At 37.2% G+C, this 15458-nt stretch overlaps 1 protein-coding gene across 2 annotated transcripts in view; it reads right to left on the bottom strand.

The window, feature by feature from the left end:
- Positions 1–276: 276 nt before the first annotated feature.
- The window catches only part of SDHAF3 (succinate dehydrogenase complex assembly factor 3), a 69283-nt gene continuing 54101 nt past the window's right edge, over positions 277–15458 (bottom strand). For both annotated transcript variants that reach the window (XM_023639247.2, XM_005609229.4), the window contains exon 2: positions 277–4306. In XM_023639247.2, the coding sequence (XP_023495015.1) occupies positions 4103–4306 (204 nt within the window). In that variant the 3' untranslated portion in view covers positions 277–4102. The remainder of the gene's footprint in view (positions 4307–15458) is intronic.

The raw sequence follows: 15458 nt of genomic DNA, 5'->3' as shown, positions 1-15458 counted from the left end.
TGACAAACAATAACGTACAACTGAAATTTCACAAGGTTGTAAACTACCATAATTTCAAAAAAAGTTAAGCAGCTCTTTGTAAACCTAAATTTAAAGTGTTTAATTATGCATATTATCACAACTCAATTTCTGATGTTTGGGGAATTTTTACTGTTCTTAAATTTTCACTCTCTTAAAAAACATTCTAATTATGAAAAACTCTGTCCACATTTCTGAATTTTTTTCCTTAGGATAGAACCCTAAAAATAGAATTAATGAGTGCAAAAGGCATGATAATTTTTGATGTTCTTAATACACATTGCCAATTTATTTCCATAAACTGTGTCAGATTCTCAACCACCACCACCAGTGGTAAGATGCTCATTGTGCCATCTCTTACTGCCATTGAGTATAATCCAAACATCTCCCCCATTCCAAATTTCAAGCAGAAAAATGTTATGATCAGATCTGCATATCAGTAAGGTGATGTTTACAACCACATGGAGAATAATATATTAAGGAGCAGGCCAAAGTCACGGAAGCCACATACAGGTTACTACAGAAAAAAAAATTCTAAGTCTAAAATACCAGACTGCTAAGTGGAAAAAAAGGAATGATTTTGAGAGAGTAAAGCAGTAGAGTGTAGCAGCTTTAACTGTATAGCAAACCACCGCAAAACAGAGTGATTTAAAAGAACTACAATTTATTCGGCTTATCATTGGCAATTCGGGCTGGGATCAGCTGGGCAGTTCTTCTGATCTTGGGAGGGCTCATTCACATATCTGTGGTTGGCTGAGAGCTGGTTGGTCTAGGATGGCTTCAGCTAGGGTAGCTCACCTCTGCTCCATATGATCTCTCATCCTCTGATAGGTCAGCCTGAGCTTGTTCACATGACAGCTGGGCAGGTTTCCAACAGTGCGGGAGGAAGTGTATAAGACTCTGAGGCCTACACCCTAAATTTGCATAATGTCATACCCATATTCTTTTGAGCAAATCAAGGAACAAGGCCAGTTCAGGTTTGAAGAGCTGAAAAATAGATGTGATGGAAGGAGCTGCAAAGTCACATTGCAAAGGGCATGGGTACCAGGAGCAGTAGAGAACTATGGTCATTTTGCAGTCCACTACATGGAGTTGTCAGAATTGCTGTTAAATGAGAAGGAGCCCTCTAGAGAAATGGTGAAATTCAGGCTGAATTGAAGAACCCTAAACTGGTGAACTGGGTATATGTTACTTTCCTTCCCTGCTCAGTGAATGAATGATAGTAAATCTGATTTTAAATGAGTTGGAAATGCCAAACAGAATTTCAAACACAGACCTGAAGTTCAGAAATGAGACTGAGGTTGGTGTTACAGATTTAAGAGTAAAGCTAATATCTGAAGCAATGGATGTGTAAACTAAGAGTCCTAAAGATGAAATCCCAGACAACATCTTTATTTAAAAAGAAAAAAAAGAAAATTTATAACTTAAAGGAGAGTTAGGCAGTATACAAACCAAGCAGGAGTGGTTTGAAAGTAGTAGAGAATAGTTAATACTATCAAGCCTCACAGGATAACTTATCAATCTTACACTGATTAATATCCTATTGATTTCAGCGAGTGAGTGGTCACCTTGGTGAGAGCAGATGATGAGGGAAAAAGAAAAGGAGATGATGACATTGAGGGCATTGCTAATGGCTGGCTGAAGCGAAGGATCACAGAAACTAGGGCAGATTGGGATGGAAGTGAAGGCAGTAAAGAAATGACATTGATCAAATGGAGTGGTCAAAAGACTAGTGAGTTCACAGTTAAAGACCATTCATTCCTTGACACTACTTCAGGAATTTCCAAACATACCCTTACTGTCTCAGTATTTGCACAGCACACCTACAGCAAAAACAAACCCAAAAACCCATATGGTTTCATTTATTACATAGTCCAAACAACTTAGTATTTGTCCTAACAACTGAGCACCTGTTGGACACCACACAGCTTCTCAAACTTTGTAACCACATTGGACATTTTCTCTTACTAATTTTTCTGTTATACTTGCTTTTATCACAGCAATTGCTAAAAGCCCAGCTTCACAAAGATATGTAATCCAAAAGAATGTTGCAATATAATAGTAAAACTGTGAAATACCTCAAGCTAGTAATTTGTGTGGTGTCCAATAAATATGGCTGTGATTTCCTGAAAAACTTAAAATATCCTCCAGCACCCCTGTGAGTTCTCTTTGGTGCCCTGGGGCATCTCAGTTCACAATTGGGGAACCACAGCTCTATCCCCTAACCTAGCTTTATTTTTCTCCATAGTACTTATCACCCTACATATTTTATTTACATATTTTATTTCCATCCTTTAGAATGCGAGTGCCAAAAGGCTGCACATTTTGTCTTTGATAACTGCTGTATCCCCAGTCTCTAGAATGATGCCTGGCATATGAAAGTTCTCAACAGGCATTTGTTGAACAAATACTAGGTGCAGTGGGAGTAAGAAACCGCTCACATTATGGTAAGAGATAGTGACAAAAGCATGAAATGTTGTAATACATAATTTCATATGCAGCAGTTCTGAACAAAGTGAGTTTAAGTGTAACCATGATTATGGGTGACTGAATAAGTGAAAGTGAATCATGAACCGTCAAAGAGCCATTAGGCTACTAGATATGTCAACCACATGGATTAATACTAAGGTCACCAACATGATGGCAAAAATTGAGATGGAGAGGTATGAGCCAGTGCCAAAGAACAAAAAGGAATAGGGAAGTATAACAAAAAACAAAGTATAAATGAAAAAGAATTCTTAAGTTACGGTGGCACAATGATGAATTGAAAGGGACAGTAAGGAGGGGGTTTTACGTTATAGCAAGTTGTAAATGGATCCACAACTCCCACTTCACAAGATGCAGAGAAGCAGTATCCTCATGGGTGTTAGATTTCTATTTGCCAAGATGATGAAAAAGATAGTACCGTAACGAGTTTGAGGATGCACTGTATTTGGTCATGATGAAACAAGGTTCCTGAATGCACAGTCAGATTTTAAACTTCTTGAGGGCAAGAGCTTTATCTTATTCATTGCTGTATTCCTAGAACCTGTTATAGTGTAGAGACTAGATTATTGATTGACTGACTGCCTCTCTCTCAATGAGAAAAGACTAACTGATCAACCTACAGACTGACTCAAAGAGGAATGGAAGAAAGGACTGAGGGGCCTGGCAGCCATACACAAAGAGAAAGCACAAGACAGCAAACCAGAGCAAACACAAATCAATTTTTAAAGAGCTGACATAAACACAATTGCATCTGAGAAAGGATCACTTCAGAATCTCAGAGTAAACATACATAAAGATACAAGTCATTTTAGTGTATAATAATTTTTAAAATTCATACACATTTTAGGATGTGAATGGGATTATCATTTGCTTTTTTCAGTTTATAAATCAACTTAAGTGTACAAAAAATTTATGAAGGTCATTTTATCTCCTCAATCATTAGGCAATGAGATTCTCAAGGTAACTACAAATTATTTAAGGGTAATCTGTCTTACTAACAAATACTGTAGAAATGAATTATACAATGTATATTATATAAATGATAGTATACTACTAAATCTTAAAGCTTCTTTTTAACCCTTTATTGTAAATAAACAATGACTAGGGGATAACGGGCATTTAAGAGAATAGTCATATATGTACTATTAAAGTAGAAATAAAACTTTCAGGATGACAATGTCTTTAAATAATAACCTTGTTGGAATTCCACATCTATCATTATCATGATATATTTATCTGATGAAGCTAAAGAGATGAGGCTGATGCTTGAACAAGAATAGCATTAAAAACAAATTTATATATAAAAAATGTTTGGCAAAATTCCACAGTTTTGTCCATTTCATAGCCATTCTTTCTTTAGTCCAAAAATCAAATTCCATCAAGTACCGTTACTTCAATAATGTAAAGCTTCATCCACTAGTGATCCTGATCTATATATTGCAGATAGCATTCATGACATCTCCAAATAAAAGAATACGTCATTAACACCAGGCATTCTCAAAGCCTAAAAGCTGAAGAAATACATTTTTAAAAACAAGGATATGTTAAATTAAGCAGTTCTGAACTTGAAACGCTTTGTTAAGCTTTTCTGGATAGACTAAAGTTTCGGTTTCCGAGACTCCGTAATACTAAATTGCCTATTGGGTTTAGTGGCTTCCTGCATCAGCTCCTGCAACTGTCCAATTTGTTCATCACGAAAGTCATTAAGTTTTTCTTCTGGTAGGGTGGTTCCAAAACATGCTTTTCCAGTTGAATTTTGTCTGTTTTCATTAGCTTGTTGCCACAGAACTGCTGCATACAGCTAGTGAAAAGAGAAAGAAAAATGAAGGTTACGGATAAAATAAGATCTGTATTCACTCATTCAATATCGGAGGACTTGAAGAATTCTAATTCCACCAATTTTTCTCTATCACTTAGTTTTCTGCATTTGGCGAAGAAGATACAAACAAATCTTATTTTTAGCACTTTAAGTGTTTTAATAGACTGTTAGCGAACTTCTTAACCTGGAAATCTGGGGGGGGGCAGGTTGAGAAGGAAGGGAGTAGTCCATAGACGGGCTTCAGGAGCATGCAGAAACCACCCCAAAATCATGCAAAAGTGTATGACACAAGCATGCACATAGTTCTGGGGCCATAGTTGTCATCAGATGTTCAAAGGGATAGCCATGGGTCTTACACGCTTAAAAGTAGGTCTCAGAATTCATTAAGTTCATTCCCCTGTCTCCAATTAAAAAAACTAAATCACACCAGAGAGAAAGAAACGTTTCAAACCTTTAAGCCTTCAATATTTAACAACATCTTTGTCAGAAAAAACTGCATTTTTTAATGCTGTAACTTTCCTCTCATTCAGTCAACATCTTCAGCCTAATATTCTAACTACCTTAGTCCTGCACAATCACACTTTTTTGAAGCAGATTCCTACTCTCAACTCAATTTTTTAATCAGGCAGGAAGAACCAATGTATTTCAGTTCATGAAGGTAACAGATTATATGCACCCTCTGGGTAGTGAATGAACTAGTTAACCCTGGATAATACCGCTACTCTGGTTTAAGATCATTAAATTGCTCATAATTGCGGGATTGCCAGCATCACCAAAGGAATTTGAATTCCTAACATTCCAAACTTTTACTTGTATTAGAAATATTTTCTTCATGTTTTACAGAAATCCATTTCATATAATAACCAAAAAGAAAAAAAAAAATGGCACACCCCCCAAGCTTTATCAATCCCACTTCTAAGTATATGCCCCAGAGCAGGGTTTCTCAATCCTGGGACTATTAACAAATTGGGTAATTTGGATAATACTTTGTTGAGGGGTGGGTGGGAGTGTCTTCTTGCACTATAGAATGTTTAGTAGCATCTCTGGTCTTCATCATCTAGATGCCAGCAGCACGCCCCTTCTCTTGATAATCAAAAATGTCTCCAAATATGCCAAATGTTCCCTGACAGGCAAAACTGCCCCAGGTTGAGAACTTTTGTCCTAAACAAATTTTCAAACGTGAACAAGTAGCATGTGCAAGAACGTTCATTGTGGCATTGCCTGTTAAATTAGCAAAAAAAAAAAAAAAGGAACAATCTAATTGTACTTCAACAGGAGAAAGGACAAACACACTGAGACCTATTCAGACATTTCCTTAAAATCCATCAGCAGTAAGTGAACTAAATATCTATGTATAAACATGGATGAGTCTCCAAAACAAACAGAATCCAAAAAGCAGGTTTAAAAAAAGTTATTCTTTTGTTGAATGGAAAAACCGATACTCAAATTCACATGGAAATGTGAGAGACCCTGAACAGCCAAAACAATCCTGAAAAAGAACAAAGTTGGAGCATTCACAGTTCCCAATTTCAAAACTTACTACAAAGCTACAGTAAGTAATCAAAACAGTGTGATGCTAGCTTTAGGATAGACAGGTAGACCAATCAGATAGAATTGAGAGTCCAGACATAAACCCTTATATATGGCCAATTGATTTTCAACAAAGGTGTCAAGTACATTCAATGGGAGAAAGAATAGTCTTTCAAGAGATAGTGCTGAGAAAATTGTATTTCCACATGCAAACGATAAAGTTGGATCCCTACTTCCCACCATATACAAAAATTAACACTAAATGGATGAAAGACTTAAACAATAGAGCTAAAATGATAAAACTCCTAGAACAAAACAGGGGTAAATCTTCATGACCTTGGATTTGGCAATGGATTCTTAGATATGACACCAAAAGAATGAGCAACAAAAGAAAAATAGACAAATTTGATTTCATCAAAATTAAAAACTTTTTGCATCAGAGGATCCTATTAAGAAAGTGAAAAGACAAACTAAGGAATGGGTAAAAATATTTGCAAACTATATATCTGACAAAAGTTTAATACCCAGAATGTATAAAGAACTCCCACTACTCAACAAAAAGACAACCCAATTAAAAAACGGGCAAAAGACTTGAGTAGACATTTCTCCAAAGAAGATATACAAATGGTCAACAAGCACATGAAAAAATACTCAACATCATTAGCCATTAGGGAAATGCAAATCAAAACCACAATGAGATACCACTTTACAACCACTAGGATGGCTATAATAGTAATAATAAAGACAATACAAAGAAAATAAGTGTTGGTGAGAATTTGAAGAAATTGGAATGCTTGTACATTACTGGTGGGAGTATAAAATGGTATAGTCACTGTGGAAAACACGTTGAGCAGTTCCTCAAAAAGTTAAAGAATTACCATATGATGCAGCAATGCCATTCAAAGGTATAAACCCAAAATAAATGAAAGCAGGAACTCCAATAGATACTTATATGCCCATGTTCAGAACAGCATTATTCACAATAGCCAATATGTGAAACAACCCAAGTGTCCATCAACAGATGAATAGATAAACAAAATGTAGCACAGACATACAATGGAACATTATTCAACCTTAAAAAGGAATGAAGTTCTGAGACATTCTACAACATGAATGAACTTTGAAATATTATGCTAAGTGAACTATATCAGACACAAAAAGAACAAATATTTGTTCTTTTTCCACTTATATGAAATATGTAGAATAGGCAAATTTATAAAGAGAGAAAGTAGAATAGCGGTTACCAAGGGCTGGAGGTTGGAGGAATGGGGATTTATTGCTTAATGGGCACAGGCTTTCTGTTTGGGTAAGAAAAAGTATGGGGTATAGATAGTGATAACTGATCCACAACATTGTAAGTGCAACTAATGTCCCTGAATTGTATACTTAAAAGGGTTAAAATGGCAAATTTTATCTTATATATTTTTCACCACATTAAAAAAAGTTATGCAAGGAGTTCTGCTTCTATTAATAGTGGAATAGCTTCCATCAGACCAACTTTCCTGCAGGTAACACTATAAACTCTGGACAAAATATAACCAAACAACAACCCAAGGCACTGGAGAGCAACCAAAGTCAGACAGAAAGTAGAAAGGCAGAGAACACTGGGTTAGAAGCACATTTGTACGGCTTTCTGTCTGAGGGAAGATCCCAGTAGGTGCTGAGGGGTAAGGGAGGAGTCAGAGGACAATGTAAGATAATAGCAGAAAGGGATTTTAAAGCAGTTATTATGAATATGTTCAAGTATGTAAAAGAAAATACAGTCATAATGAACGACTAGATGAGAAATCTCAGCAGAGAATGAGAAACTGTAAAAACCAAATGAAATTCTAGAACTCTAAAATGCAGTATCTGAAATTTAAAAAACCTCACTGAATGGGCTTAATAGCTTATTGGAGTCGAAATAAGAAAGATTCAATGAACTTGAAAATATATCAGTAGAAATTATCCAATCTGAAAGAGAAGAACTATTAAAAAATGAGCTTAAGATCAACAATCTGTAGGACAATGGTGAAACATCTACCATATGTTTAAATGGAATCCTAGAAGAAGAAAATGAAGAAAAAATATGTGAAAAATGAATATCTGAAAAATAAATGTACAGGTTCAAAAAGTTTAGCAAACTCAAAGCAAGATAAACGCAAAATGACACCACACCTAGGCATATCATAGTCAAATTGTTGAAAAGGACCAATAAAGTGAAAATCTTAAATTTATAAACAGTATGACCATTTGTATAGATTTTAAAAATAGAAAATATATATTATCTACAGATATATACATATGTGCAACATATTTAAAAACAAGCATGGAAACAGACACCAATGTCAGAATATTAATTACCTCTGTGAACAAGGAAGAGGGAAAAACTGAGGTAAAGTTTTAGCTGTACTTTTAATATTTTACTTTACTTTTTAAAAGACTGATAAACAAATACTGTAAAATGTCAATATTTGTTAAATCTGGTGGTGGATACGTAAGTTTCTTTTATACCATTTTCTTCTTTCTTGTCTTTTGAAAATTTTCATGATTTTACACTTATAAATTTAAATATGTATAATTTCAGAATATTTCATTGGGGCATAGTTTATAATAATTAAGGTAACACTTTAATGCTTAAACACTTAAGTTTCTTGAGAAAACTAGAAATATATTTCACATAGAAATGTGATGAGAAGGCTCCAGTTCAAGATGGAACATTAGGAGGCTCCTGTACTCCCCTCTTCCCATGGACACACCGAACCTATAGCTACCTATGGAACAATTCCCTCTGAAAGAAATCCAGAAAGTGGCTGAGCACCTTCTGCATACTTGCTGAATGAGAAAAAATCCACATCAATACAGGTAAGAGAGGCTGAAAAAGAAACTTGCCAAAACCCCAACCCCACGTGGTAACATATAATGAGAAGGGAACTCACAACTCCCCTCTTCTCCCTGAGGAACAAAGGGTTTGGAAGCCACATCTGGTGCCATAACTTTTAAGACTTTCACCTGAGAGATGGGGCCTCAAAACATCTAGCTCTGGAAGCCAGTGGGCTTGCATCCACCAGACCCACAAGGGTATAGTGAACTAAGAAAAGGTCTTAATGGGATCACACAGATTCATGTGGCTTTCTCCCCAGGGCCCAGCACAGAGAGAGCAGACTGAAACACACAGTCATTACATGAAAGAGGCCTATTTGCTGAGCTTAAAAGCTGCAGCCTGAAGGGCAGGCTTCTAATTTAACACACACCTAGGCGCCAAGTGCCATCTTCTCCAGAGACCGGGGGGGCAGGTGGGGACCCTCTTGACCCTCTCCCAATTCCCCATTATAGGTCACCAGTGTCTCCATGAAAGGAGCCTGTGCACATGCCTGGTGCCGTGGCTTGTGTGACTCCTGCTGAGAGAACACATCCCTCAATAACCTGGCTCTGGTGGCCAGTGGAGTTTGTGTTCACAGCTTTAGCAGGATGGTAGCAAAAAAATGAAAGAGTTCTTAACTAGATATCACTGCAGGGCTTAGTGCAGAGGTTGCAGACAGAAATGCCAATTCCCACTCTTCCCCTGGAAGAGGTATATTTGAATACTTTAAAAGCTGCTGTCTGAGGCTCTGGGTTCCAATTAGCCTCCATCTAGATGCTGACTGAGATCCTTCACTTTGGGACACTGACATGTCTCAGCGCACCCTCAACTACTGGAAGCCACTAAGACAAGAAGGCTGCTTAGGCAAGCACAAAGGTCTGAGAGACAAGCAAGACTAACAGCAAGATTGAACAATAAGGTTCATCTCCTACACAAGGTCATCCCTTCAAGAACTGGAGCAGAGATTGTGTTATCTAATGCAGAGAAACCACCAAAGGGAGTCAAAGATGATGAAGAAACAGAATACATTACAAAGAAGAAGATAAACGCCCCCCCCCCAAAAAAAATCCTTAATAAAACGGAGATACATGATTTACCTGATAAAGGGTTCAAAATAACGGTCATAAAGATGCTCACTGAGGTTGGGAGAACAACGCATGAACAAAGTAAGAATTTTAACAAAGAAACTGAAAATATAAGGAAGTACCAAAAAGAAATCAGAGCTGAAGGATACAGTAACTGAACTGAAAAATTCAACAGAGACACTCAACAGCAGACTAGATGAAGCAGAAGAAAGGATCTGTGAATTCAAAGGCACAGCAGTGAAATTCATCTGATCAGAGGAGCAAAAAGAATAAAAAAGAGTCAAGACAGCATAAGAGACTTATATGACAACATCAAGTGGACCAATATCTGCATTACAGGGATCCCAGAAAGAGAAGAGAAAAGGGGAAAAAGCCTATTTGACTTTTTTTTTTTTTTGCAGGAAAAGATTCATCCTGAGCTAACATCTGTGGCTAATCTTCTTTTTTTCCTCCTCAAAGCCCCAGTGCATGGATGTATATCCTAGTTGTAAGTCCTTCTAGTTCTTCTATGTGAGCCACTGCCACAGCATGACAACTGTCAGATGGATGGTGTGGTTCCACAACTGGGAAATGAACCTGGGCTGCCAAAGCCATGAGCCCCAAACTTTAACCACTAGGCCATCGGGGCTGGCTCAAGAAAGCTTATTTGAAGAAATAATGGCTGAAAACTTCCCTAACGTGGGGAAGGAAACAGACATCCAGATCCAGGAAGTCCAGAGAGTTCCAAATAAGATGAATCCAAAGAGACTAAGACACACTATAATTAACTTCTGAAACAAAAGAAAAACAACCTGTTAGTCTTTAGGGGGTTCCCTTGTACCTATCAGCAGATTTTCCAGCAGCAACTTTGCGGGCAAGAAGGGTATGGGACAATACATTCAAAGTGCTGAAAGAAAAGAGTGCCAACCAAAAAAACTACCTGGCAAAATTGTTGTTCAGAATTGAAGGAGAGATAAAAAGGTTTCCAGACAAGCAAAAGCTGAAGCAGTTCTTCTCTACTAGACCAGTCTTACAAGAAATGTTAAAGGCACTTCCTCAGGCTGAAATAAAAGGATACTAATTAGTAACAGAAAAACATGTGAAAGTACAAATCACATTGGTAAAGGTAAATATATAGTTAAATTCAGAATGCCTAATGTTGCAATGGTGGTGAGCAAATAACTTATAAATCTAGCATGAAGGTTAAACATACAAGTATTAAAAATTTGTTAATGGATACAAAAGTTAAAGACGTGTAAACTGTGGTATCAAAAACAAAACATGGGGCGCGGAAGGAAAACTGTAGAGCTTTCAGTATGCATCAGACATTAAATATCAGCTCAAAATAGACTGAAATACATATAAGATGTTTTCTATAAGCCTCATGGTAACCACAAAACAAAAACTCATAATAGATTCATAAAAGATAAAGGAATCTAAGTATACCAACTACAGAAAATCAAATCCCAAAGGAAGAGAAGAAGGGAACAAAAGAATTACAAAACAGCCAGAAAACAATGAACAAAATGGCAACAGGAAGTCCATACCTATCAATAATTACTTTAAATGTAAATGAGCTAAACTCTCCAATCAAAAGATACAGAGTGGCTGAATGGATTTAAAAAAGTAAAGGGATGGAAAAGATACTCCATGCAACTGGAAACGAAAAGAAAGCTGGAGTAGCAATACGTAAGCAGATAAAAGAGACTTTAAGGCAAAGACTAACATAAGAGACAAAGAAGGTCATTATGTAACAATAAAGGGATCAATCCATGTCATTTGTAAATATGACAAATTGTAAATATTTATGACATTTGTAAATATGTATGCAGCCAACATATGAGGACCTAAAATATAAAGCAAATAGTAACAGACCTAAGGGAGAAATAGACAGCACTGCAACAGGAGTCCCCTAATAGTAGGGTACTTCAAGACCTCCTCTTTCTTCAATGGATAGATCATTCAGACAGAAAATCAAAAAGAAAACATTGGACTTAACTACGTCTGGTGTAACAGACGTAGTTAAGTAGTAGTTTAACAGACATTTACAGAACACTACATTCCAAAGCAGCAGAATACATATTCTTCTCAAGCAGACATGGAATATTCTCCAAGACAGATCATATGTTAGACCATAAAACAAGTCTTAATAAACTTAAGAAGACTGAAATCACACCAAGTGTCTTTTCTGACAAGAAGGATATGAAACTAGAAATCAATTCCAAGAAGAAAACTGGAAAAATCATAAATATGTGGAGATTAAACAACACACAACTGAACAATCAACAGTAAAAGAAGAAATAAAAAAAATCTTGAGACAAATGAAAATACATGCCAAAACTTAGGGAATGCAGCAAAAGCAGTTATAAGAGGGAAGTTATAGGAATAAAGACTACATTAAAAACAAGAAACATCTCAAATAAAAAAATCTAACTTTTAGACCTGAAGGAACTAGAAAAAGAAGGAAAAAAACTAACCCCAAAGTTAGTAGAAAAAAGGAAATGACAAAGATCAGAGTGAAAATCAATGAAATAGAGACTGAAAAGATAATAGAAAAGTTCAATGAAACTAAGAGCTGGTTTTTTGAAAAGATAAACAAAATAGACAAAGCTTTAACTAGACTCACCAAGAAAAAAAGAGAGAAGACTCAAAATTAGACATGAAAGAGGAGACATTACAATTAATACTACAGAAATACTAATGATCATAAGAGACTACTATGAACAATCATATGCCAACAAATTGGACAACCTACAAGAAATGGATCAATTCCTAGAAAGATACAACCTACTAAGACTGAATAATGAACAGGAAATCTAAACCGAATAATTACTAGTAAGGAGATTGAATCAGTAATCAAAAAGCTCCCAACCAACAAAAATCCAGGACTAATGGCTTCACTGGTAAATTCAACCAAACGCTTGAAGAACAATTAATACCAATCCTTCTCAAATGCTTCCAAACTCATTTTATGATGCCACCATTACCCTGATACCAAAACCAGACAAGGACACTGCAAGAAAAGAAAATTACAGGCTAATACCCCTGATAAACGTAGATGCAAAAATCCTGAACAAAATATTGGTAAGCCACAAACAGCAATACATTAAAAGGATCATACATCCTGATCAAGTGGGATTTATCCCTGGGATTCAGGGACGGTTCAACATCTGCAAATCAATCAATGTGATACACCACATTAACAAAATGAAGGATAAAAAAATCATATGATCATCTCAGGAGATGCAGAAAAAGCATTTGACAAAATTCAACATCCTCAACAAACTGGGTACAGAGGGAACATACCTCAACACAATAAAGGCCATATATGATAAGCCCATAAAGTCCTGGCCAGAGCAATGAGGCAAGAAGAAGAACTAAAATGCATCAAAATAAGAAAAAGAGAAGTAAAACTGTCTCTATTTGCAGACGACATGATATTACATATAGAAAACCCTAAAGATTCCATCAAAAAACACTTAGTGCTAATAAATGAATTCAATAAAGCTGCTGGATACAAAATCAATATAGAAAATTCAGTTGCATTTCTATATAATAATAATGAAGTATCAGAAAGGGAAATTCAGAAGATAATCCCATTTAAATTACATCAAAAAAAATAAAATACTTAGGAATAAATTCAACCAAGGAGGTGAAAGATCTGTACATTGAAAACTCTAAGACATGGATGAAAGAAATTGAAGAAGACATACACAAATAAAAGGAAAGATCTTCTGTGCTCATGGACTTGCAGAATTAATATTGTTGAAATTTCCATACTGTACAAAGTAATGTATATAGTCAATGCAATCCCTATCACAATTCCAATGGCATTTTTCACAGAAATATAATAAACAATACTAAACTTGTGTAGAACCACAAAAGACCCTGAACAGCCAAAGCAATCTTGAGAAAGAAGAACAAAGCAGGAGGCATTATACTTGCTGGTTTCAAACTATATTACAAAGCTATAGTAATCAAAACAGTATGGTACAGGCATAAAAACAGAAACATAGAGCCAACCCTGAAAGCCTAGTGGTTAAAGTTTGGCACTCTCACCGTTTTGGCAGCCTGAGTTCATTTCCTGGTAGGGAAACCACACCACTGGTCAGTCAGTTGCCATGATGTGGCAGCAGCTCACATAGAAGAACTAGAAGGACTTACAACTAGGGTATACAATCATGCAATGGGGCTGTGGGGAGGATAAGAAAAAAAGAGAGGAAGATAGGCAACAGATGTTAGCTCAGGGTGAATCTTTCCCTGCAAAAAAACCAAAACCAAAACCAAAACCGAACAAAGATCAATGAAACAGAATAGAAAGCCCAGAAGTAAAAACATGGGTCAATTAATTTATGATAAAGGAGGGGCTGGCCCCGTGGCCAAGTCATTAAGTTTGCGTGCTCCACTTCTGCAGCCCAGGGTTTTGCTGGTTTGAATCCAGGGTGCGGACATGGCTTCGCTCATCAAGCCATGCTGAGGCGGCATCCCACATGCCACAACTAGAAGGACCTACAACTAAAAATACACAACTATGTACCAGGGGGCTCTGGGAGAAAAAGGAAAAATAAAATCAACTCAAAATAGATTAAAGACTTGAACATAAGACCTGAAACCATAAAACTCCCAGAAGAAAACAGAAGGGGTAAGCTCCTTTACATCATTCTTGGTAATGAACTTTTTGGATTTGACATCAAAGGCAAAGGCAACAAAAGCAAAAATAAACAAGTAAGATTGTATCAAAACAAGAAGCTTCTGCACAGTAAAGGAAACTGTCAGCAAAATGAAAAGGCAACCTATGGAATGGGAGAAAATATTTGCAAATCATATCTGATAAATGGTTAATATCCAAAATATATAAAGAAGTCATACAACTCAATAGAAAAAAAAATCCAATTAACAAATGGGCAGAGGGAGAGTGACGTCAGCATCATGGTGAAGTGAGCTCTTCCCTTGGCCTCTCCCCTCTAAAATACAAGCAAAAGGACATTCATACACCAACAGAGGACATATGCACATCACCAAAGACATCGAGAGATCCACACAGCCATATGCCTGAAGGTAGTGGTGGGGCTGGATCCTCCAGAAGAAGTGGAAGCTGATCTGCAGGAGCTCTGTGGAGAGAGATGGGCTGCAGTAGCAGGAAGTGTGCAGGTGAAAAGAGCACCCCATCCTGCCAGGTACTCCAGCCCCAGAATCATCCAGAGCCAGCGCAGAGAGTGTGGCAGCTGCAGAGGGGAAAGTGCGTAGGTGAGAGAGATGCCCTGCCCCCACCTGGTACTCCTGCCCCAGAAGTGTCTGGAGCATGGTGTGGAGAGCTTGGCAGCAGTGGCGGAGAAAGGGAAAATGCCCAGTCCTGCAATTGCCCAGAGCTCCGTACAGAGAGACAAATGTGGGCTAGGGGAAGCGCTGGGGAAGGAGAGTACTCTCCCCCTGCCCAATGCTCCAGATCCGCCATTGATCAGTTGCTCAGAGAGGAAAGCAGGGGAGCTGGGGAGCCCCTGCTCATGCTGGGCCCAGAATACACAGTGCCTAATCCCCATGCTGTGGCAGTACATTGCAGCTGCGACCTGATAAGAACACCATCAGGAAGCAAAAATCCACTCCATCAAGCAGTATGAATGGATATATTAAATCTCCAGACCAGAAGGAAAGTGACAAGTACCTAGAAACCAACCCTGAAGGAACAAAAATCCATAAC

This window comes from Equus caballus, chromosome 4, assembly GCF_041296265.1.
Source record: "Equus caballus isolate H_3958 breed thoroughbred chromosome 4, TB-T2T, whole genome shotgun sequence".
NCBI classification, from domain to species: domain Eukaryota; kingdom Metazoa; phylum Chordata; class Mammalia; order Perissodactyla; family Equidae; genus Equus; species Equus caballus.
This window is presented reverse-complemented; position numbering and strand designations above follow the sequence as displayed.